Source organism: Mirounga angustirostris, unplaced genomic scaffold (genome assembly GCF_029215605.1).
Source record: "Mirounga angustirostris isolate CCGP_5_RB_7025 unplaced genomic scaffold, mMirAng1.0.hap1 SCAF_10, whole genome shotgun sequence".
Classification (NCBI taxonomy): Eukaryota; Metazoa; Chordata; class Mammalia; order Carnivora; family Phocidae; genus Mirounga; species Mirounga angustirostris.
The window spans coordinates 117299035-117325300 of record NW_026991718.1 but is presented as its reverse complement, the minus strand read 5'-3'; the positions used below and the strand labels follow the sequence as shown (position 1 = coordinate 117325300).

At 43.1% G+C, this 26266-nt stretch overlaps 1 protein-coding gene across 1 annotated transcript in view; it reads right to left on the bottom strand.

Moving 5' to 3' along the window:
* Positions 1–398: 398 nt before the first annotated feature.
* RPRD1B (regulation of nuclear pre-mRNA domain containing 1B) overlaps positions 399–26266 on the bottom strand; it is a 51922-nt gene continuing 26054 nt past the window's right edge. Inside the window, exons 6-7 of the mRNA XM_045885752.3 lie at positions 23122–23297; positions 399–3074 (exon numbers count right to left, since the gene is read on the bottom strand). Coding sequence (XP_045741708.1) covers positions 2925–3074; positions 23122–23297 — 326 coding nt within the window. The 3' untranslated portion in view covers positions 399–2924. The remainder of the gene's footprint in view (positions 3075–23121; positions 23298–26266) is intronic.

Below are 26266 nucleotides of genomic sequence, written 5' to 3'. Positions count from 1 at the left end.
TCAAATCTCTCTCTGGAGGCCCAGCAGTGTGAACAAAAGCGCTGAAATCAAAGAACTTCCAGGTCTGAATCTGTCAGAGACTGTGGTACTGGGGAAAAAAGTCATTTAACCTCTCTCCATCGGTTCCCACTTCTGTACAATGAGGAAAAAACTATGGAGGTACCTCTCCAGGGCACTGTGTGGATTGGCTAATTAAAGCTAATTAAGCCCCTGGAAAGAACTAGAAAATACTATATAAGTGCCGAGTATTTATGGGCCACTAACAGTCACAAAACTCCTAAGGGACAAGATTCTGTGCAGACAGCACAATCTCTATTGGTGATTACTAATTACCCACTGCTTACAAAGAAAGCATCGGTGTTCTGTAACAAGGCAGGGGAAAGAAATATCACACGATGTCATTCAACAACACCATCTTTATTCAAAAATATATATCTATGAGACATTTCAGAATATACTGCTGCCGCCAATGACAGCCTATACTTCTAAATAAAGTCCTAAATTAATATACAAATTTAAGCTTTAAAAATATTCTTTAAGAAAAAAAACAAAACAAAGAAGAATGAAGACTTTCTGAGGAATATGACCTAAAAGGAAAGGTCCTTTGAGGCCTATGGATGCCCTAAATAAAGAAAAAACACAAAAAAACCCCACCCACCCCACCCCACCAGATCACCTCATACATACAAGGAGAAGAAAGGTTCATTTAAATTAAACAAATGAAGTAATAAGCACACCTGGGGAGGATACGGGAGAATTAAGATTTAAAAAACAAAAGCATTTCATTAAAAAACAAAACAAAACAAAATAAAAAACCCAAAACTAACTTCCTCATAGGAAGTCCACTAGTAACAGGTGTTAGGAGGCCAACACATTCATTTACATAATTGCTACAGTTTCATTTTTTGCTCTTGCTGTAATAATTATGCACCAAGTGCTGGTCAAACTCAATCAGATAAAACATAGCAGTGGGTGAAATCCATCATGCTATAACATTTTCAGCTAGCTGATCAGAGCAAACATCTACTATACCCTTTTGATTCATGGCTAGTAAAATTTTGCTTCCTCGGTGAAAGCACAGAGAATGTCCAAGATGGGTCTGTTCCAAAGCAAGCTCACGCACAGGACTAAAGCCGCACACCATATGGGGAGGGGGCGCATGTGCAGCAACAGCGAAGACTAGAACTGATCTTGCAATTTTAGTAAAGTCACCTACTGCCCTATGGCCTCTGGGAAGAAAAACTGTCTAGTTAGAGACTCATGAATTTAATAATGACAGGACAACAGGCAGTGTCAATAAGCAAACAACACACGGTCCATATTCAAATCCGAAAAACACCTTAAACGCTACTATGTTCTACACAGAGTTAAACTGAACACCTGCTAGACTTTTCGTCGTTCTCACTTCATGGCAGGCCGGACAGCTTCTTAAAGGAAAGCCTGCCACACGTTTAAAACACAGGCTATGTTTCGACATGTTTAACATGTAAAATTACAAGTAATTGGCTTTTTGGTAATCCTGAAAATAACAACTCAAAATAATGGAGATTCTGAAGCCCCCCCCACCCCCTTCACTGAATTCCTTTTTATAGCTTCTGGATTTCAGCCTCTGGGCTCTGACTCCTATTATACTCTTCGGGCAAATTTTTTTCTGCCCTTTCCAATGTCAAAAATAAACCTGCCAAATCAGAATGATTTACAGTTAGCAGGCCTAAGCTTCACTAAAAGCAAGGTAAAAATCCTCTCTTAAGTACATTATATAGTCATAATGTCAGCTGGCATGATAATGGAATTAAAACCCAAAATTAAAATCCCTGACTTCCCCCCTTCCTCTGCCCGAGATGAGCTATTCAGTTACCGCCGATCAGAGTACTCCTCCTCCCCCGGGCACAAGGACACGTGCAGTGGCCAGTGGCGTAAACGGACAAACATGCACAGAGTGTCGTGTTCGCAAGGGAGATATTCAAGTCTACTCACCATACTGTAGACACGCGCCCAGTGAAGTAAATGTTAGTGTGAGCCCTGCTCCCCAAAAGACATGGGTCGAAAAAGCAACACCTGTGCAGAGCCCAGACTCTTAGTAAGCCTTTAGCTTTTGGGGTCCGCCAGTACCATTTCTAACAATTGCCTTCACAACCGATTAGGGCCAAGAGATCAGGTTTTTAGGAACGTTTTCTCTGACAGTGGGTGCCTGGGAAGGTTGTTTGTAGGAACCTGAAGCAAATAACTTATTTTTAACTCATGCTTGTGATCCCTGTTACCCTTGTTTCTGAACTGTGACTTTATGTTCCAGATCAGCGTTGAATCTTATTGCTAGATTCCCTAGTCTGCTTACAAAACAAACGCACCTCACCTCACCTTTGACTATACACCACTAGAAGTAAGGGAAAGGAAGGATGAGATGTGGCAAACTCTTTATGGCAAAGCTGCGTGACGGTTGTGCCTCCAATCTTCAGGGTGGATGGTAGCCAGGAAAGCCAATGACTCCAGAGCGGGTCCTTCAGTGGAGGCCTGTACTGAACTTGAACAGCCCAGCTCAAAAAGAGAAGCTGCTTTCATGACACAATGCTGTCATAAGCGACAAGATTCTTCCGAAAGCTTCCAGAAGTACACATGATTTTCATAACTTCTTGGGTGTAAAGAAAGAGCTAAGAATGGAAAACCGACAGGGGCATGAAAACATGAAGTGGGAGAGTTTGTATTCCTTCCACATCTGAATCTAAACTGGACTCCACTCGCCACTGTTCTGAATTGTGCTCAACAAGAGAGGACGGAGAGGAGAATCAGAGTCTGTGGTTCTTTCTTGAGGCTGCGGGACCGGGATGAAGGAGGGACAGAACCAGGGGCCACAAGGTTATTTCCAACCATGACTTGCCCTCTTCTTTCTGCTGGTAGAGATGGGAATCTGGGGCATGACACCTGTCCTAGTCAGTTGAAAACAGGTCACCAGCAGAGGGCAGGGGGGCCAAGCCTCCTGTGACGTTGGGCAGCAATGAGAGGTCTGGCAAGCTCTGAATATGGGACTTCAGTTCCTTGCGGACCTGGGTTACCCGAGCAAGCTTCTGTTTATATTCCTAAGGAGACAAAGAGAAGACAATGCAGTTAAGTCTCTGTGTGCTGATGGTCAGGCTTAAGGAGCCAATACAGATACTCTCAGCTTTCTTGCTCTACATTCTCCCCACCAGACCGCCCCTCCCCTCCTTCAGCTAAACTACAATGTTCGGGTTCTCAAAAGGAAAAAAACTTGACATAAAAAAGGAAAGCAGAGTTCAAAACTGGCAACAGTGAATTAAATGGTATTTAACTTTGCACTTGAGATTTGGAAGTAAAAGCAGTGACACTTCGTATTTGCATTCTCTTAATTGGTTCTTATCTATTTCAAAACACCTTACAAAATAAAATACACTCAGGCTTTCCAGTTATCTTGAGGGCTCCACCTAGACATGCCTAGAAAAATCACTATAAAGCTATACTTTGTGTTAAACTGAGAGAGTAACCCAGATTTATCACCTATCACCAACAAGCACCACAGAAGCTCGAAATCCCCACTGCCACTACCTGCGTCCAGGACTTCATTTCACACCTGAGCAACTGCTGCGAGGCCTGGAGAAGGCCTTCTGGGAGGCCCCCCAAAACACGCCAGGCTTATCTTCCGGAAGCCCAGCTTTCATCAAGCTACTTCCTTGAGAAAGTGAAGCATGGCCCCACACTCACTCCATGACTGCTCAGAGCTCCAAATCTGCTAAGATTAGCTCCTGCGCAAATGTATTTCCCACAGCTTCCCAACCTCCTATGCACAGGCCACTGCCTGTTTGCGCCATTGGTTTGGGATTCCCCTCAAGCCTGGAGGGGGATCTTTCTTCTGGTCTCAGTGAGGTTCTGCCTCCCCGTCTCTCCAGGAAAAGCTTTTCTCCCCATCCAGAAGACTGGTCCCCACCTCCACCCGTTCTGGAGCCCTCCTGTGCACTGAGATGCATCTGAGCCCCTAACAGGCTGCTCTGAGGTGCTCTCTTCATGCATGTTAGACTTCTATGCTCCTCTCAAATAGGACTTCCCTGATGACAGGAACTTGGTATACTATTTTCTGTCCTCCCAGCAAAAGGCACCCTTGGTAAATCTGTATGGAGTAACAACCCTGGGCCTTATGAGGTCTGTTTATGGATCCCCCCTCCTCTCCCCGTGGGCTGGTTTTTTTTCCTCTAGCTGCGTCACCCTCCTCAGTCCTTCTGCAAAGACAGAACGTTCCTGAGGATGGATCCCTGCTGACTAAAGCCTCTCCTGCAGGAATGTAACAGAAAGCACTGGGCTATGAGTCAAAGACCTGGGTTAGTTTTGGCTCTGGCTCTAACTTGCTATGCGACTGTGGGTGTGGTCCCTCTCTTCCTTTGTCCTCACCTTCATCTGAAAATGAAGGAACTGGCCCACTCATAAGATTGTTCTTCAGGTTCTAGATTCCTTTGTACCAGATACCTTCTACACACTTAGAGAGACAGAGAGTTTGAGGGCATATGCTTAAACACTCCTGGGAAGAGTGGTAAGACAGGAAACAGGTTAAATGAAGAACACTTAGTTCAAGTTGTAAAGACAAAGTCCAAGAAAGGAGGGGGAGAAGAGATATGGAAGTATGGGCAGGGAGGCTCTCTGCCCACATTAGTGTGGGCAGTCAAGGCTTCCATCTGAAATGAGAGCTGCTCACACAAGCCATCAGATGAAGAGTCAGGGGAAGAAAGTAAGCTTTCCTGGCATCCCATTTCTTTCCTTTGTAGACTTAACACAACTAAAATAATGACTTATGTAAATTATAAATACTGACTCCCCCATTAAATTAGTGAGCTTCAGGAGGCTAAGACCGAACCCATCTGCTTTACCCATCATCCACCACGACCAGCAGTGCCCTGGAAACAGCAGGTGTCCAACAGTTGCCCAATATATTAATAATACATAAAACATAACATTACAAGCATACCACATTAAGTAATCAGCTTTCATTCTTGAAACTGAAAACTAATTTCAGATCTGAGGATCTAAAATGTCAAGGTTCCCTGCCCTTCCCTCTGCAAACATTTTTCTTCTTTGGTTTTATATACTTCAAGGGAAATTAACAGAGAGGACCAATTCTCTATTACTGAACATGAATTCGTTTAATGAGCTTCTCCTGAATTCTATGTACAAAAAGGATAAAATAGTTACTAAGCAGCTACCCCTGGCTCCCTGCCCAAATCCTCTGACCAAAGCTGACCGATGAAAGCCACCCTGACTTGGAGCCATCACCCCTGCAGCTACAGAGGACTTCAAGTGAAGGAATTCCTTAAGAACAGTCTGAAGATCATGAAGTCTCTAACGAGCAGCTCTGGCGTCAGAATCCAAGACTCCGCACTTCAGGGACCCTCACACTAACTTGGCAAGTCCATCTGAGTTTAAAAGGGAAGACAGGTGATCTCATTAGACACTACCTTAAGTTCAAATAATCCTCTCCTAGGCAATCTTTAAAAAAACAAACAAAACCATTTGTTCCTGTTTGAAGGTAGGGAGGTTGGGAGGAGGTATCTCATCATGCTTAGGCTGCTATTATATTCTAAATATCATCAAAGAAACTTCATTTTAATGAAAGGAAACATGTTCCCCATTAAAGTCCTCTCTTTGGGCCACTCTGAAAGCTGACAGATCCCATACACACCTCCTTATGCCACTGGATTACTCTTTCCATAGGGATCTCTACTTTCAGAGCAGGTGCATGAGCCTAGGAGGAGGGCATCACTACAGAAAGGACGAAAGTAGGACTGTTAATGGAAAAAGATTCAAAAGCAGAGAGTTTACATTAGCAGCCAAAACAATGAAATACTACTTAGGTATAAATCTAACAAAATATGTACAAGACCCATATGAGGAAAGCTGTAAGACTCTGATACAAATAAGAACTAAATAAATGGGAGATATTCCATGTTCATGAACAGGAAGGCTCAATATTGTAAAGATGTCAGTTCTTCCCAACTTGATCTATAGATTCAATGCAGTCCCAATCAAAAGCACAGCAAAGGGGCGCCTGGGTGGCTCAGTCGTTAAGCATCTGCCTTCGGCTCAGGTCACGATCCCAGGGTCCTGGGATCGAGCCCCGTATCAGGCTCCCTGCTCAGCGGGAAGCCTGCTTCTCCCTCTCCCACTCCCCCTGCTTGTGTTCCCTCTCTTGTTGTGTCTCTGTCAAATAAATATTAAAAAAAAAAAAAAGCATAACAAATTATTTTGTGAATACAAAGTGCTTCTAAAATTTATATGGTGGCAAAAAGACTCCAAATTGTCAACGTAATATTGAAAGAGAAGAAGAACAAAGTCTGACACTATTTGATTCCAAGACTTACTATGAAGCTACAGTAATCAAGACAATGTGATACTGCCCAGAGAATAGACAAATATCAATGCAACAGAACAGAGAGTCAAGAAATGCACCCACATAAATACGGTCAACTGATCTCTGACAAAGAAGCAAAGGCAATACAGTGGAGTATTTTCAACAAAAAAGTTGTTGGAACAAGTGGACACCCACATGCAAAAAAACAAATCTAGACACAGATCTTACACCCTTTACAAAAATTAACTCAAAATTATTCACAGACCTAAATGGAAAACACAAGACTATAAAACTCCTAGAGGACAGCAGAAGTAAATCTAGATGATCTTTGGTTTGGTGATGACTTTTAGGAGACGATACCAAAGGCCTGACCCATAAAGCTAAGCTAGATGGCGCTAAAAAGAAAAATTTTCTGCTTTGCAAAAGACGCTGTCAACACAATGAAGAGACAAGACACAGACTGGGAGAGAATGTTTGTAAAAGACAACATATGTTATCAGAGAAATGCAGACTAAAACGAGATACCACCACACATCTATTAGAATGGCCAAAATCCGGAACGCTGACACCACCAAATGCCGACAAGGATGTGGCGCAAGAGGAACTCTCATACCTTCTGGTGGGAATGCAAAATGGTACAAGTATTCTGGAAGACAAACAGTTTGGTGGTTTCTTTTTTTTTTTTTTTTAAGATTTTTTTATTTATTTATTTGACAGAAAGAGACACAGCGAGAGAGGGAACACAAGCAGGGGGAGTGGGAGAGGGAGAAGCAGGCTCCCTGCAGAGCAGGGAGCCCGATGCGGGACTCGATCCCAGGACCCTGGGATCATGACCTGAGCTGAAGGCAGTCGCTTAACCAACTGAGCCACCCAGGCGCCCAGTTTGGTGGTTTCTTACAAAACTAAACATTCTCCTACCATAGGATCCAGCAATCATGCTCACTGGTGTTTATCCAAAGGAGTTAAAAACTTATGCCACACCAAAACCTACACTTAAATGTTTATAGCAACATTATTCATAACTGCCAAAACTTGGAAGCAACCAAGAAGCCCTTTAGTAGGTGAATGGATTAATAAACTTTGGTACATCCAAACAACAATTATGCAGCATTAAAAGGGAGGGGTCTATCAAGTCATGAAAAGACACGGAGAAATGTTAAATGCCTAGTACTAAGTGAAAGAAGCTAATCTGAGAAGGCCACATATTGTATGAGCCCAACTATATGACATTATGGAGAAGGCAAAACTATGGAGACAAGGGTTGCGGGGATGAATAGGCAGAGAACAGAGAATTTTTAGGGTAGTGAAAATACTGTAATGATGGACACATGCCATCATACATTTGTCCAAACCCACAGAATGTACAACACCAAGAGTGAGCCCTACAGTATGGACACTGGGTGATTAGGACGTGTCAATGTAGGTTCATCAATGGTTAACAAATGCACCACACTGGTGGGGGAAGTTGGCAGTGGGGGAGCAAGGGGTATATGGGAAATCTCTGTACCTTCCTCTTATTTTGCTGTGTACCTAAAACTGCCTTAAAAAATAAGCCAAGAGGTCTAAATGCATCAGCAAGGGTGACTCTGAATATCCAAATATAGGTGGAGATTGCCTTGAAAACTGTTAAAACATGCAGCTGGCTTAGCTGAGACATCTGAATGACTTAGCTTAATGCTTTGAGGAGAAATGAGAAGGTAAGAATTCATGGCAAGCTCTGATTAGATCAAACTGAATAGTAATAGTAATTTTTTAGTCCCCTAAATAGATCAGGTAGTAACAAACTCTGATGTCTCACCCTTCCCTTTTTTTTAATAGATTGTCTTTTCCCAAATAAAGTCCTCTATAAACGTCACCATGGATGAACAAAAAAATTACGACTGAATCCGAACAAAACTATCCCCCCAACACAACTCCAGCTCTCACTTGCCTTCCACTTCTCCTGCTTCCAGGCTCCCCTGGTTGGGCGGTGGCACCTCCTCACTAGCTGCCTTTCCACAGTTTTTCTCTTTGGTTCTGGAAAGGTAGAGGAGACAGACCACGAAAACCCAAGAATCTTTCTTCTCAACCTACCAGTCTGTCTTCTAACAAAAGTTTGGTCCACAAGCTCTGCTGCTACAAGGTTACAAACCGTGCCCTCAGCAGAAATTCAGCTTCTTTTCATGGTATCACTAAAATCAACGTGATGAGACCCATTCAAAGTCTTCTGACTCATTTAAGTACACTACATCCCACAGCCTCTTTAGTACATCAAGTACCACTCAGCTAGAGAAATGATGTGGCAAGGTGGTCACATGCTCCTTGTTTAAAATACCGGACACTTGTGTGAAATAGAGGGCCAAGCCTTTACTCTAATACTCACGCTACCCTGCCTAGAACAGGAATGCGCAAGACTGGGACCTGCACAATTTCTATCAGTAGGCTGACAGGCTGCAGTGCTCCTGCTCATCGGCCCTCTCCCTCTCTCTTTCTTCCTCTCGATGATCACAATTCACTGTGGCTCCTTTCTGTACTCTTGTCTTCAGATACTTGCTGTTCCCCCACTACCTATCTTTAGCAAGAGGAGACAAGGCAAATCCAAGTGGTCCTGTGGCTCTTCCTTTCCTGCTCATGCATAATTTGTACCAGGGTGGTGGCAGAGGTGAGGGGCTGAGCTACCATTCGGCTGCATGCACCTACTGTAGCAGCAAACCCTACCTCTCCCACGCGAGACTGCAGGGAGCCGTGAAACACGTGAAGGTTCCATCAGACTTGCTGCTACTACCCTCTGAGTCAGGATCCTCGAGCGGAGGGGTAAGTGGGCACCTGTGATAAACTGCCTGGCTTTCTTTGGCTGCCAAGAAATGTTTAAAACGCAGAGGGTGAGGCCCAGTGTGCAGTTCTAAGATAATGCCTAGGATTTATGCTCCTGGCAAAGCTCTGGAATCCTGCCTCACAGACTCTCTGAACTTGCCACAGAAAATGTGTCCAACACCCCCCTGCTTCCTGCGAATCCAGCTGACACTGTGCGAACACAGACCATCATGGAGCACTAAGACAACCGGCTGCAAGGGAGCAAGGCTTCCACATTCTTTGCCTTTTTTGGTTAAGAGCAGTAGGCCAGGCCTGACACGCTGCAGATGAGCTCTGAGATAAGAGGGTTAGAAATGACAGGGACTGACATTGCGGTGACCTTTCTACAGGAATTTCATTTTCAAAACAAATTTATAAGCTTCTCCTCTAACCAACTCCTGTAAGAAATACTGATCAAAATGTAAACATTGTCAAATCTATTTTTTTCTGGCTAGGAAGTATTTATGTAAGAAAAATTATGTTAGGGGGCGCCTGGGTGGCTCAGTCGTTAAGCGTCTGCCTTCGGCTCAGGTCATGATCCCAGGGTCCTGGGATCGAGTCCCACATCGGGCTCCCTGCTCGGCAGGAAGCCTGCGTCTCCCTCTCCCACTCCCCCTGCTTGTGTTCCTGCTCTCGCTATCTCTCTCTCTGTCAAATAAATAAATAAAATCTTTAAAAAAAAGAAAAATTATGTTAAAAAGAACATCATAGGCAGAGGCTTGATTTGATGAGACAAGATTTCCAGTATCAAGACCCATGTTTCCCTTTCTCTCGCCCTGTTGTGCTATAGGACATATGGTATATAAAAATCACCCACTGCTCAGCTACTCCCAATTAAGAGTCATAAAGGGTTATTATGCACGAAGCAGTTTATGAAGGGTCCTCCTGTTTTAAAGGTGGCCTGCCAAACTGAATTTAAGTCAAAGAACTTAATCGCATGAAGACTGAGAGCCAAGCAGAAAGGGGAAGCTGACCCTCACCCTAAAATTATTTAACACCCCCAGTCAGCCCCCTTCATCCTGCCAGGAGGCTTATTACTTCTTGCCACTAAAGCTCAGAGGAGCTACACTTAGAAATCACAGCCTCTACTTAAACTACAATTAATTCACTTCTCTTTCTTTCATTTTTTAGGGAAAATATATAAATCTTCCAACTGAAAATAAGAATGCCACTTTTAACTTCTCTTCAAGAATCTATGAGGGAACAAAAAACCATAACTGATCTGCACCTCTCCCCCAGCCAGCTCTGTGCTCCCATGTGACTCAGTGGCAGCTGCAACATTTCAAAATGATACATTCCAGGGTGTCACAGCAGGGCCGGAGCTGCTGAGTAAGATACTGGGGAAGACCGAGGAAAAGGAGGAAGTTGTGCTCCAGCCCCAGTGCTCAGGGCCTCTCGGCTCTTTACTAAACCCGTAAGAAAGGTAAGCACAAGGTATTTCCCAGAAGGGAAAATGACAAAATGGCTCCAGTTAGAGGAATGTTCTCAGAGCGATCCAACCCATCCACTGTAGGAGTCAAACGGGAAGGGGCTTCGTACGCTTGGAAGTGTACCACCAAGAATCTTCAGGATATTTCTTTCTTCCCAGCAGACCCTCTACACAAAAGGTTTCAGGGAGCTTCTGCTGCTGCAGCAAAAACTCCCTTCTGACAGGGACTTGCAGAAGCAAGAGAGGAATAAAAAGACAGCATCTCCATATAATTATTTTCATAAAAATGAAACAAAAAATAAAGTCAATTTTAGGACTGGGCAAATTTTCCAACTTTAATGTAATCATAAAGCTAAATATTTACAACTTAACAGATGTCCATAAAATGCTTTAAAAAAAAAAGATTTATTTTGGGGCACCTGGGAGGCTCAGTCGGTTTAGTGTCCGACTCTTAATCTCAGCTCAGGTCTTGATCTCATAGTCATGAGTTTGAGCCCCACACTGGGCTCCACTTAAAAGAAAAAAAAGAGAGAGAGATTTATTTTAAAAATGCACCTGGGTCCTCCAAAAATGCTTACATTTATGCCACGGGTCCCCTCATTATAGAAAACCATGTAAAACCACGATACTAGTACAAGAAGAAGATTTACTATTTATAGTTAAGTATTTTTCTTAGGGGCACCTGGGTGGCTCAGTCAGTTAAGCGTTGGGCTTTTGATTTCAGCTCAGGTCATGATCTCAGGGTTGTGAGATTGAGCCCCACATCTGGCTCCAAGTGGAGCGTGGAGCTTGCTTAGGATTCTTTCTCTCCCTCTGCCCCTCCCCTCCATTCATGCCCTCTCTCTAAAAAATAAATTGTTTGGGTTTTTTTTTTTTTTTAAGTCAAATGTCAGAAATCTAAGTTTTATGCAAATAACAAAGCCCCCACAAACTGGCTTCCTTAACAACCATTTTCATGGAAAACCAGGTTACTGATGTTGTGCAGACAAACATGAGAGATGCAAGCCTTCCAATGGTTTCTTCTTCTGAGCCAAATGCTGACCGAGTCAAGCCTTCCTGGAGGACAGCTAAGAAGCAAAGGGTAGAAAGGCAAAGGTAGTTTCCACACGGAATAATTTTAGGTGATATTTATTATAATTTTAAGCACTAACAGGTCTGCCTGGGGCAAGGCAGCCTGTAGGTTACTGCACTGCATCTGGACACAGTTTTCTCTAGAAGCAATAAAAAGACCAATTTCTTTCCATACGCAAAAAAAAAAAAAAAGGAGGGAAATAACATTTCCTGGCTCCTCCAAAAGACTAAGGGTATATCGCATCTCTCCCACCAGAAGGAGGTTGCTGTGAGAGAAAATAAGGAGTCAGAAAATCCAAGTTCAAATCCTACTCTACCACTTGCCTGTGGTGCACCATACGACTTCACCTTGCTGAGCTAAGCGTCCTTACATTTAGGATGGGAATGGAAACCATGCCTGCACCATGGGGTGATGCCAGATCTGAACGAGACCAGGCACGTGCTAAACTGTTCAATGTGAATCAGCAGATCTGAGGGGGGAAAAGAACCACCACCACTCCCATGTTTATTGTGTTCTAAGCAGTCCTTATCTTCCTGATCCACATGTTAAGAAACGGCATGCAGAAATGAAGAAAAAGTGTTAGTGGGATATAAAGATCCATCCTCCTACAAGCCATCTGAGTATGTCCTGAAAATTTAGCACCTTTACTAGAAGTTGGTTTGAGCAAATGAAAGAGCCTCCGGGGGTGCCTGGGTGGCTCAGTCGGTTAAGCATCTGACTTTGGCTCAGGTCATGATCTTGGGGGTCCTGGGATTGAGCCCCACATTGCGCTGCTCCACGCTCAGCAGAGAGTCTGCTTCTCCCTCTCCTCCTCCCTGTGCTCTAATAAATAAATAAAATCTTAAAAAAAAAAAAAAAAAAAGGAGCCTCCAACCTTCAAGACCATGGAAGTCACAGATTTTTGTAACCAGGTAATACCACAGTCCAGTCCCATCAATCTAAAGGCCAAGAGACTGGAAAAAAATGTGTCTAAGCAGTAAAGCCTAGATCTCATGGGAGCATCACCAATGTGAAAGGAATCCCCCCGTCAAAGATATAGCCTGACCTAGCCTAGAGATGAACTGAGCTGCAACTGTACCTGCCACCTGAGATCAAGATATTGTGCCAAGCATTAGGATAGGGTTGGGGATGACAGAGTGCCAATGCAGACAGCATTTTATGGTCTGGTCAGGGAAATAACAAAATCATCCATAAACAGAATAACAAACCATGTGGTGCTCTGAAGGAAAAAGACAGGGAGATAGGACAGTATTTATGGGGGGAGGAGAGGAGAAACCTGGTTTTGTGGGGTGGAGATGGAGGTGGGGTCTCAGGGAAATACCATTTGACATGGGATATAAATGATGAAACAGGAATCAACAAAGGTAGAGTTAACCAGAGGGAAGGAAAGGGGGGAGAGTGCGCTCAGGGGGAGCAGCACATGGAGAGCCAGAGAGAGAAAAGGCCAGCAGAGACAAAATGCAATGGAACGTGTTAAGAGAGATGGCTGATGAGGTCAGCAGGGGCCAGCCATGGAGTGGGGCACGGAACATGGGGCGGGAACATGCAAGGATTTGGGCTTATATTCCAGGAGCCCAGGGAAGCCATTTAAATGTTTATACAGGGGAATGACCTGCTCAGAGCTATCTTTTGAAAAAAATCACAGGGCTGCCATGTGAAGAATGAGTTACAGGACAGAGGAACAAATGCAGGGAGGTCTGCAAAGAGGCTACTACAGGTGAGCAGGGGAGAAGTGGTGGCAGTGGGGGCTAAGGTGGTGGGTATGGAGACAGAGAGGAAGAGAAGGGGACAGATTCAAGAAAAACTGAGATGAAAATCACAAGGGCTTGCTGACCACTCCGATGGGGCAGTCGGGCAACGAGAGGCTGTCTGGCAGAGGTGTGGCACAGGGGCTGAAGGAAAGGCTGAGACAAGAGGAGGCTGAACTGACCCATCTGGGAGGTGGGACGAACAGGGAGTAATAGTAGATAAGCTCTGGTGTCCGCTCTTGATGAATGGCAATGCCATTCTCCCAGACAGGGAAAGAGAAGGAAAGGTTAGAAGAAGAGGACGGTCTGTTTTGGCCATATGACATTTGAGGTGTCTATGGAAATAAGATATATGGGTCTGAAGGGTCTGGGGTAAAGATCTAGATTTAAGCCATCAGCACGCAGGTGATAGCTGAAGCCACTTTGAGTGTGTCACAAAAGGACAGAATGAGAAAAAGGCTAAAGGGATACCAACATTTACAGGGTGGGGATGGAGAAAAGCTTACTAAGAACACACACAAAAATAAGACTAACAGAAACCAGAGAAGAAGAACACATAAAGGTAATGAATAGTATTAAGCACTATAGAGAGGGCCAAAAAGAGCAAAGGAAACAAAAGACGGGCGGGGGGTGGGGGAGGTGCAGACATGTATCTTGACGTTTTGAGTCTAGACCAGTAGTGGGGGATTCTGAAGACAGCCACTTCAGTAGAATGTAGATATGCATGCCAAGCTGCAGTGGGTTCAGAAGTAAAGGCAGCGATGGAAAATGGGGTAGTTAAAAGGGACAGTGGGAGTGTGCTCATGTGAATGCTGTTGCTCTATTTAATATTAGAGAGGCAAAGCATGCTACCTGCGGAGAAGGCCACCTGCAGCCAGTCTACTGGAGAATTCTTCCACAGAAAGGAAAATAAAGTGCCCCTGAAGGCCCCATATGATAAGGAAAGGCAGACCCTAACAGCTTCAGGTTAGACAAGTGTTCGAGCCCGTTTGCCCCAGGTGAGGGTAACATTGCTGTTTTATAAATGACAAACCACACCAAAGATAAAAAGCTGCAAGGACCACTGGCCTCAACAGAGAAAGCCTGGAATGGGAACTACAGATCCTCATCACTGAATCATAACTGGGTAAATGATATCCATGGGAATAACTCCTAGCAAGTCTATGCCTCACAGAACAGAAACACGATGGGCAAAACTAAAGGACCCAGAAAAGCACCAAATACATCATACCAGACATTTTGAAGAAAAAGTGGACTGAGTCTATTAATCACTATCCAAACGCCAAGAATGCTCAGAAGGCTGCTGCTAAATTTTTGTTGAGTTTAAAATTGCAAAGTTGCTCTAAGTTCTCCAAGTACCTAATGAACGGATTAAGCAAGAGAGTTGCCCACACTTTATTCCTAAAGATGTTTAAAGAATCTGAATAAGGGAGAAAACAAATTATGGAGGCTTGCAAAGTCATAATGACAGCTGGTACCTTCACCTCTTCACAGGAAGCACGCCACACCTTTGGGAGCTCATGGGCTTCGTTTGCAAAGGTTTCATTCTAACTCCTGATTACAACCACGAACACTTTTTGCTGTAATCATAGGAAAAGACTTTCTAATCTTAATTCAAGCCCTATTATCTTATAGAGATAAAAACAAAAGTCAGAAATGGAACTTCCAAGATTGCAAAGTATGACATAATCCAATTTTACTTTCTACAAAAATTGCAACTTGAAGTGGGTGAAGGCCTACCTTACCAGTCGCAGGAACATTCCTAAATACTAAAATAGATCTCTGCTCAAAATGACATGTAACCATTGGGTCAGACATTTAGACACTAGAGCTCAAATTTCTGTAATGTGAACCTGCTCTCAAAACGATGCTCACTCAAGTCAGTGTTAGAAGAAGTAGTAGCTGCTATTTCCCACAGCTGTTTCAAATGTAAATATAACTTAAAACCCAGAAGAGAGCCCCATCTGTCTAATTAAACTATTCAATGCTCATTTCCTCACATAACAATGATTAATCCTTAACTTGGGGATGGATCTCTGTATGTCCTCTCTGTCTATCTCTAAAGCTCCATGAAGTGCCAAACTGCCGAAGATGCTTTGGAAGAGCAAGAACTCCTAAGTCAGAAATGCACACTAGTGGCAAAGACGTTGAAATATATATAAACTTCAACATACTTAAAGACAAGCAGGCATCTACACATACACAGAGGATCCGTTTTCTAAACTTACAGGAAGGAAATAATGCAATACTGGAAGTTAGCCCAAAGTAAAAAAAAAAAAAAAAAACCCACATAAATACTCAATAAAAATAATCATTGATTATCCAACTATAGGTGTTCAAGCAACCATTTAAAATGTTTTACATCGGTTTCTGTTAATAAGGGAAAATGACACATAAAGTTAAAAAAAAAAAAGCATGACAGAAAATTGTCTACGTATTACGATCACTTTAATTTTAAAACTGTAGGAAAAAGGACGCCGGGATGGCTCAGTTGGTTGAGCATCCGGCTCGTGGTCTTGGCTTGGGTCATGGTGTCAGCGTTGTGGGACTGGGCCCTGTGTTGGGCTCCACACTTGACTCAGAGTCTGCTTGGCCCTCTCCCTCTGCTCCTCCCCTGGCTTACTCTCTTTTTGTCTCTCAAATAAATACATACAATCTTTTTTTTTTTAATAAATAAAACTGAAGAAAAAATAAACATACCAAAATCAAAAGTTCTCTGGGTAATGAGATTATAATTTTTTATACTTATTTTCTAAGTTTCCCTGTGATGTGTTTGTAATCATTAAAACAGAAATAAAGAACTATTAGTTGAGTAAGAATGAATGTTTTGGCAGGCAAGCAGCGACAAGGGGCCCAGATGCTGTTTTGACTTCACATGTACATGTACTTTATAAATATGAAAAATTAGTGCTACACACACCAGCTAAAACTCAGTGGAACTATTCTGGAAAACAGGAAGAATCGCCAAAAGCTGGGATATAAAAATATGGAAATGATGTTATGACTATATGTATGGAATTCTAACTGGGAGAGCTTTGAAATCATGTCACTTCTTTAATGTGAAGTCTCAAATGTTGGCAAACCATGCCCTTAGGTCACCAAGTATGTGAAATACATAATAATAATGTGGCATTTCCCCCCTTGGGATGAAAAGAGATAAACAAATACCAAAGTTTGTTTTTTTTTTTCTTTTTTAACTTTTTTTTTCCTGTTTTTTTTTTATTCTTATGTTAATCCCCATACATTACATCATTAGTTTTAGATGAAGTGTTCCATGATTCATTGTTTGTGCATAACACCCAGTGCTCCATGCAGAATGTGCCCTCTTTAATACCCATCACCAGGCTAACCCATCCTCCCACCCCCCTCCCCTCTAGAAACCCTCAGTTTGTTTTTCAGAGTCCATCGTCTCTCATAATACCAAAGTTTTTACACTGTAACATAAAAAAAATACACACGAGCACCCACCCACCCCCACACATATGCCCATGTGCACGTGCGTGCACACACACACACACACACCCTCACAGATAAAAGCTCCAGCTACAAATCTAACCTGAGTGTAAGGGTTGGCAGCAACTGAAAAGAATGGAAGGACTTCAAGGACACAGTCTCTAAACTCCAAATTACTTGCAGAACCACACAGTTCAAGACAAGTCCCCACTTACTGGAAGGAAATTTTGTAGGGGGAGGCTCCCATATCAAAGCAGGGGTGAAAAAGCAGGGGGCAAGGCACGAGCTGCTGTGTGGGGAAGGATGTGAGTTCAAACCCTCCATGGGGTCACTTGAGCAGTGTTAAGCAGACTGACCTTTTCAACAAGGGCTGGATCAGCCCATGGTGCTGATAGCATTGCTACTCTAGGGAGGAAAAGAATTATCTGCTAAGGAAGGGCAGTGAGTGTAGAGGACTGTGAGCAAGTGGGGCCAGGCTAGGCAGGGCTGTGAGAGGCAGTCTAGGCAGGGTCCCTAAGCTCCCAGGGGAACAATGCAGATGATGACTAGAGTCAGGAGATTAGGGTTCTGGTTCTCACTGACTTCCTCCTGGACCTTGACTGCTCATAGACACTCTGAGCTTTGTTTTCTCATCTAAAATGAGGATTGGATCACCTGCTCCCATCTGTCCTTACTGGAATGGACAATGAGATACTGGCTTTGAACATCATGGGAAAAAGAAGAATTTACTCCAAAGTTGACAAAAAATGGAGCTCTCTATCTCCACCTATTGCCTATCTCATTATTGAAATAATGCTTTTAACCATCTGCACCCTGCAGGGAGGGGGCCAATGCTGCCAAAAACAACAGACGGCCATCAGTTTGGTTTAGTACCTTCTCAGCTACAGCCAAAGAATTTCTCAAGTTGTTATACCCAAACTGCAAACAGAAATATGAAGAGTCACAAGGCAATGTTAGATCCTGGGCCATTTCCCCCTTCAGCTGTCTGAAGTAGAAGGCTCTACTCCTGAGTATTCATTATGGCCAAGGGGGAGGTGCCAAGCTGGGGAGAAACAGTAGCAGCCCCAAGTTCAATGGTCCAATCACCCCCACGCCCCCTAGAGCATGCACAGTCATAGCCAGGAAGGTATTTAGAACCTCAGTGGTAGAGTTGGCTCTCTCAAACCTTAGAAAGGTCTTCTCAGAGGCCACTCTGAAATGCTTCATGCAACTATTTTAATCCCCCTACATAGATGGCATTTTTCTAAAACAAGGTTCTTGGGGATTGTTGAAATGATTCAACTTTGGCTACTCTTCTGTATAGGATGTCTTCCGGCTGTTGACCTGATGGAATCAAATTTAAAATAAACAAAACAACAACAAAGGAAAACACAAACCTGGCGGAAAGTTACCAGATATCTGCCTTGGATTCTATTCCTGGTCTGTGGCAAACTCCCTTCTCTGGGTCTGATTTCTTCACCAATTCAGAAGTCAGACTCCATGATGTCTAAGGTTCCGTCCAGCTCAATAATCCTGTTAACGACTTACTCAGACATCCAGGCCTCAACGTGCCACTTCATTTTGAGTGAAGAGTGAAGCTGGCTATCATAGCTGTGCCTTGGTGGCTTTGCTGAGCACACATGCATCTGTACACACGCCTTGTAAACATGGGGGTACACATACCTACTAAAAGGTGGCACACATCACTGCCCTCTCCTGCGGTCCCTGACATGCGTGGTACCTAAACAGAACCTTTGCAATGTCAAATGCACCAGTAAGTGGGCCTCTAGCATACTTTTTTAAATTCTGCAGCAGAAATTTTAAAAGATCTACATAAATAGAAAGCAATCTTGTGTTCATGGATTGGAAGACTTAAGACTGTTAAAATGAGGGCGCCTGGGTGGCTCAGTCGTTAAGCGTCTGCCTTCGGCTCAGGTCATGATCCCAGGGTCCTGGGATCGAGTCCCATATCGGGCTCCCTGCTCCGCGGGAGGCCTGCTTCTCCCTCTCCTACTCCCCCTGCTTGTGTTCCTGCTCTCATTATGTCTCTCTCTGTCAAATAAATAAATAAAATCTTTAAAAAAAAAAAAAAGTGTTAAAATGGCCATAGTTCCCAAAGCAATCTAGAGATTCAGTGCAACTCCTATGGAAGTTCCAATGACCTTTTTTTTTTTTTTTGCAGAAATGACAACCAAACACCATGATGTGAATGAAAATAACTGATATGTTATGGTCGTAAAACAGCGAGTACCTGCTCCTTTTTAATTTTTTTTCTCCAATGTTTGTACAAATAGATCTGTATTCCCTCCCTCCCTCCATCCCTTCCCCTCCACGTGCCCTGATCACTCAGATGAACATACCCACATCATGCTTTCTCCAAACTGACAAGACAGGAACTCTATCCATCCCATTCTGACATGGCTTATGAGCTTCTAACAGACAACTGGGGTAACAGTCATCTCTGTCTACCAGAAACAAACCTTCCCTTTGCTCTAAGAACTGCAGTTTGGGGGCGCCTGGGTGGCTCAGTCGGTTAAGCGACTGCCTTCGGCTCGGGTCATGATCCTGGAGTCCCGGGATCGAGTCCCGCATCGGGCTCCCTGCTCAGCGGGGAGCCTGCTTCTCCCTCTGACCCTCCCCCCTCTCATGTGCTCTCTCTCTCACTCTCTCAAATAAATGAATAAATAAAATCTTTAAAAAAAAAAAAAAAAAAAAAAAAAAAAAAAAAAAAAGAACTGCAGTTTGGAGGCTCTTCTGGTACCTTTGGCCTCACCTTTTTGAATTAACCTTCTTCTGTACCCTCCACACTTCACCACCTCCAGGCTACCATTTATGCTTCCTTCCACGTGCCCTCTTTCCCGTTTCTAGGTTTTCTCATGTTCGTGACAAAGGCATTGCAAATAGATTTAAAGCAGCCCCCTTCCAACCCTGCCTGGAGTTGAAAGGAAAGGTGGTAGGCCAATGTCACCATAACACCCAGAAACAGAAGCAAAAGACAAAAGAACAGGTAAAAAACAAAACCCTATCGTCTCAAAAAGAATCATGATTCCACTTAAAGGGGGGAAAAAGCACAAATGAGAAACCCATAGGAGCTTCTATCAAAAAGTCACCTTTTTACCACAAATTAAATCAGATTTGTCAAACCACTTTTCATGTAACCTAAAAAAAAAAAGTCCTCTATAGAAAATTGACTGACGAAATTTCATGCACAGAACAAATGTTTATTGAGAAACAATTACGTTCCTGGCACTGCAAGAGCCCAAAACCACCTAGGCTAGCAGACTTCAGAAGACCTGCTGAAGGGTATTACGGGGTTCAGAAACTGCCCACGTGTTTAATAAAAACAAACTTCTAGCCAAATTAGTGTTATTATTAACATGTTAATCTTCTCGTCTATTTCAAGTCAGACACAGTGAGCCAGGGTGTTCACTTACTTCTTTTTAACTCTCTGGTTCCTGCTGTTTCTCCCCCAACAGAATGTAAGCTCCTTGAGGGAAGACAGCACATCTTGCTCATTTTGGACATAATTCTGACTGGCACAGGCTGTGCTGACTTTATTCATGAATAAATAAGCAGCTTCTTAAAGAGTACAGAGCCTGGTTCCCATTGGAGGACTGTAGCACTTCCCTCCCACCCCTTCTGTTTTTTTGTCTTTCTTTACACATTTGTCTGCTCCAGTCTGGCGTTCCCATTTATCAACATATTTCTCTTCTCCAATTGCAATTTCCTTTTACAAAAAGCCTTTATTGCCTTCCAGGAGGTTTGGATTTGACCTTAAGCCACAATCAGAGTGGCCAACTGCCTCCTTAATCTACATTATGTATAATCCCCCTGGTTTGGTTTTATGTTCACCAATGCTGTTTATGCCACAATGACTTCCTTGAGGGCAGAAACACAATCTCCCTCTGTGGGCCGTAACTGCCCCCTCCGATATGACAGCATCTGAATCATCCTTGGCTCCAAATCACCACATTCCCTACCCCAAAGCTTAGGCCACCCAGAAATCTAACATAAGATTCTTAAGTGAAAGACAAAAAGGTATGCTTATTACACGAAGGAAGAGATGAACTTAAAGAAAGGGGGCAGGGGGGACTCATGTGTTAACAAATTAGAACTTTGGGAAGAAAACAGGCTCTCAGGTAAATCATGACATTTCCAGAGTTCTAAGATTTCCATGTTCATACATTAAAGGTAATGAAAGGATTAAAAAATAAAAGCAGATTTCATTTACATTCTGATATGGCGATTTTAAAACAAGGACTACCAGTGTTAAATAAGTGAATGTTAAAAAGATAAGTATACTTGATGCACAGCCCTCATCAATAAACAACTGTGAGGATTTAGAATAATTCATATTGGTAACGCATCATCTTTCAAGTGGCATATACTTTTCAAGTTTTGCCATCACCATAAGGGTATGGTGGAGTAAGACCAGTCTGTTCCGGAACGTGAGAGAAAAATCATGAATTCTAGAGAGCAGGCATTTTTTAGCAAACATGGATAAAGAAAAAACTAAAGCCAGCTCTCAACATCTTACATTGTATCTAGTCTTTTGATTTTTTAAATAAGCAAATTTAGCTTCATTTTTACAGTGAATGGTTTTGTTCAAGTGGCTAAGCGACATGGTTTGAGAAAAGAAAGGACCTTCAGCTCAGAATCTGTACTTTCCAGCAATGGGAGTCTCCTGTTCTGATTCTTAAGCAATGGAATCCCAGTATCCAAATGAGCAGAGGAATTTGGGCTGGAAAGCTACAGAACAGACCCAAATCTCTGATCCATCTCTCTGCTTAATGACCTTTCATGGCATCTCACAAACCACTGGTTCTACAGAAACCAGAATGATCCCCCAAGAAACATAGGGAGCCAAGTTCAACTGTGAGGGAGGGAAATAAACAAAGAGTTAATCCACTCTACCAACCCAATCTCCTTCTCAAAGACTCTGTCCTCTATGGTAGCTTGCCACGTTCCACCCAACAACAGCTGCTCATGATAATCAATGTCTGACAGATCAGAGAAAGCCCTTAATGTGTCGCCAAGGGGCAGTTCAACAGATGGCATGGTGACTTACAACCAGAATCATTAATTACACTCTCTTATTAGTCCCGGGGCACAGTGCTGAAAATGCTTCCTCAGTGAAAGATGAGCATTTCAGATAAATGACCGTCTGGTACTGCCTGTGAAACTCCCTTTAGGATTTCTGGTCAGTGTCGATTTCTAAATCTAAGCCATACTACTCTCACAACCGTTTCCCATCTTCTACTTCGAGGATGGCTTATGAAGTTCCCCCAACCACTACTCAGCCCTGCTCCCGTCATCCCTGCAGGTAAGGATAGGGTCAAAACTGCCCATCATTCTTTGCCCACCTCAAGTCAGCAACTATGTGGAAAGGCAAACACGATAATCTCAGCCTCAGGACTAGCTCGCCGTTTCCCCTTCCTCTGTGTCAGAGAACATGTTTCTTGAGTGCTGGCGTGAAGGGGGACTATCCCCTCCCTCCCTTACCTACTCCAGTGCTTCCTGTGATATTTAACTGATTCTCCGACTCAAAACGGTCTTCACCCCTTCACTGCTAGCAGCTTGGGGCAAGCCAAGGTTCCCAAACGTCCACACCACTGGCTGTGTTATGCAAGCACGGATGTTAAACCACCATGTACTTATTGAAGAAGCCAGATCAATGCATGGCAAGAAACTAGTTCTGAAGCCCCTCCCCAAGGGCATTTCAGGCTAATGCCAACTCAGGGTAGAAAGGAGTTCCTTCTCAACAGTTTGAGAACTGGACTCCATAAAACATTACTGTGACATTTTAGAACTGATTGCAGACAGAGCTTAGAGGCAGACTCCTTACTGGCCTTAACCATGGATATAAGTCAGAAATAAATCTCAATATAATCTAAAAGAAAGGCAAGTTTAAGTATTTTCCAAATACTACCAAATGCACATACTTCAGTTCTGTCAACCACCTGTTCTTTTTGTACCTCAATCTACAATTTTTTTTTTTTTTATGTGAGTTCAAACTGAAGTAATATTAAGCTCCTAAATGCTTTAAGGTTTCATTGTTTCTTGCATTCCGGTTTGTTCTTTCTTGGACACACAAAAACATGACTTCAACTCGGTTCAAATGATTACAGTATCTGATGGATGTTCTCATCTCATTAGTTTTTAAAAGACAAAAAAATGTGTTAACGAAAGCATAAAGAAACCTCCTACTTTGGACTATAGGAAAGGAAACGGGCAGTCTGGGTCTGCCTTGCCATGTACTCACTTCTAGTTTTTTCTCCTTTTCTGACAAAACATCTTTCTGGTTCTGTGTGTACTCCACCAGCATCCGAGCCAGCTGGCGCCGGTCTTCCAGTTCTGCCGCCAGGCGCCCGTTATATTCTGCTAGTAACAGACATGCTTCATCTACTGTTTTTGAAAGACGTTCAGCTGCCTCTTTGTCTATGTACAAATGAGACCAAAAAACAGAGACAATATAGAAATCACACAGCCATGATTGCAAACATTTCTGGGGGAGGTTAACAGTTTCTCTCCCAATGTACAGAGTCCAATAAGCCAGAACCTATAGACAAACAATGGACTGGCTGACAGAGAAATCCAAAGAACTCACTCCTGTTAACAAGACAGGACATCTCTGAATTACCTGACGTGAGGCAACTGTACAAGGAGGGGAATCTTGCAAAGGTTTTCTAAATGCCTATTCCTGCAAAAGCTCTACAAATAAAACAGAGATATTTAAGGTCATACATGAAATAATTTTTCCTTGCCTCTGAGAATTTCGAGAGCGCTTTCATATTATTTTGTTAAGTATTTTTTGCACATTCTTCTGAAATACAAAAGCAAGCACTCGTTTCTTGGGTGTGGAAACTAAGACCAAATAAAAGCTATAAGGCTGGTTTGATACCATGTGGTTAGCGGAGGAGCTGGGACTCAAAACCATTTCTATAAAATGGACCTGATAGGATTCTACCCCTTGTATACCATGCAAGCCTTGAACCTGCGCAGGAGCTCTCTTCTTCCATTCAGCAAAATACAGGGACTGATAAGAACAGACGTTCTTTCTAATTCTTTAAACGTGACCCACAGTAAGAAACACATTTTATGCAAACACACAGAAAGAAATGAAAATTTCATAAAGCAATACTTATCCTTACTATGTGTGAAGTATTCCATCTTCTATTCTTTTTTTTTTTTTAATTTTGGTCATTACCTACCAGACCGATTTCACATCCAATTAATGGGCTATAACTCACTGTTTGAGAAAAAACTGTGCTGAAGTATCAAAGTATAAGAAAGGATATCCTTGGAAAGAGGAGGTGAACAAGGCTCAACATTAGGAAATGAGAGGGAGTGACAAAAGGATGAGCTGTATTAGAAAAGAACTGATAAAATTAATTTCATGTGGGTCTGGTGAAATTGGAGCTCTAATATGCATACAGCATTTTTAAAAAGGCCTTTAAGGGTCAAAAGAATAGAGCACTGCCTTGAAACCAAGAGCAAGGGCATCCCACTCCCTCTTGCTCATGCCAAGATTCTGCTGCTGTGACTGTCCCTTGTGACTGTTCCCCCACACCTTTCAACTTCTTTCTCTTCCTCTGCCAGCACTATCATCAGCATACGAACATGCTGTTCTACCTTCTGTCCACATGTCACTCTCTAGCTACTGCCCCATTTCCCTGCCTCCTTTACAGAACTCCTCAGGAGAGCTGATCATTCTCCTCATACCCACCTCCTCTCCTACCACTGTCACTTAACCCACCTCAATCAGACTGCTAGGCCCCAAACCTTCCAATTAACTGAACAAATATGTGGGCTCCTATTATGCCCAACACCATTCTAGGCTCTCAGAGCAACAGGGAACACAAAGGACAAAAACTCTCTGCCCCAAGGAGTTTACATTCTCAGGTAAGAAGAGAAACAATATACCACATTTTACTTGCTTATCAGCCGAAGATCAGAATTCTAGAGAAAAAAAGGCAGAGGAGAAAGCATGGGGCATTCAGAAGGAGAAATAACACTTTTAAATGTGGTGGTCAGGGTAAGCTTCACTGAGGTGGTATGTAAACCAAGGCCTGGAAAAAGTGGGAGAACAAGTCACGTGAATGTGACTATCCGGGGAAGATCATCCCAAGCAGCGGGAACAGCAAGTACAAACTCCTAGAAGAGGAGAGTGCCTGGCAAGGAGCCCATATAACTGGAGTGCTCTGAGCAGAAGGGACATGGTCCAACTTCCATTTGAACAGATCACTCCGGTTAGTCTAGGTATGTGGAGAAGAGAGTGATGGCTGGGGGTGGGAGATAAGGAGGAAGCAGGGAAACCAAAGAGGAAACGCTTACAATAATCCCAGTGAAGATGTTGGTGACTTGCACCAGGTAGTAGCAGTGGAAGTGGTGACAATATCAGATACGGGGGTCAGACACTGGTTTTGGTCTGATCAACAGGAATGAGGAGGGGGTCATTTGCTGATAAGGGGAAGACTGTGAGAGCAATGAATTTTGGAGAGAAGATGACAAGTTTGGTTTGAGATAGGTCAAGTTTGAAATGGTTTTTGAGACAGTCAACTAGTAACACTAAGCAGAAGGCTGGATGTATGGGTCTCAAGTTCAAGTGATAAGTCAACACTAAAGACATAAATTAGGGAATTACTAGTCTAAAAATTATTTAAAGTCATCAAATTGGATAAAAGGAACTGTCAGTGAAACCAACTAGAAAAGAGCGCTAAATACTCAACATGAAGAGGTAACAGAGGGGTGAAGAAACCAGAGAAGGAAACTAAAGAGCCAGAGCCAGAGGAAGGAGAGAAAAGCGAGGATAGAGTCCTACTTTCCCGTTGCTGCTACAACAAATTTACCACCAATTCAGTGGCTGAAAATAACACAAACGTATTATCTTAGTATTTATTATCATGGCCTCTTCCTCCATCTTCAAAATGCATCTCTCCAAAGACTGTCTCCAGGGTCCTATCTCCTTCTCTGACTACTGCCCTCCGGCCTCCCTCTCAGAAGGACTCTGTGACCAGATGGGGCCCACCTGAATCATCCAGGATACTCCTCCCCACCTCAAGATCCTTAACTTCATCCATCTGTAAGGTCCCTTCTGCCATGTAAGATCACGTATTCACGTATTAGGACAAGGATGTCTGGGTGGGCCAGGGGTATTATTATTCTGCCTACTGCACCAAATCAGAAGAAATGACCAACTGGGCCAAATGTTACTAAGATCAAGTTACGATGACCACAAGTAAAGATTGGGCAAAAATTCACCACTGAATTAGCAACATGGAAGTCATCAACAACACTGATAAGAGCAGCTTCAGTAAAGTGGAACCAAAAGAGAATGGGAAGAGGGGAAAGGGAGACAAATGAGCACAGGCAATTATTTAGAATGTTGTATTACAAAGAACAGAGAA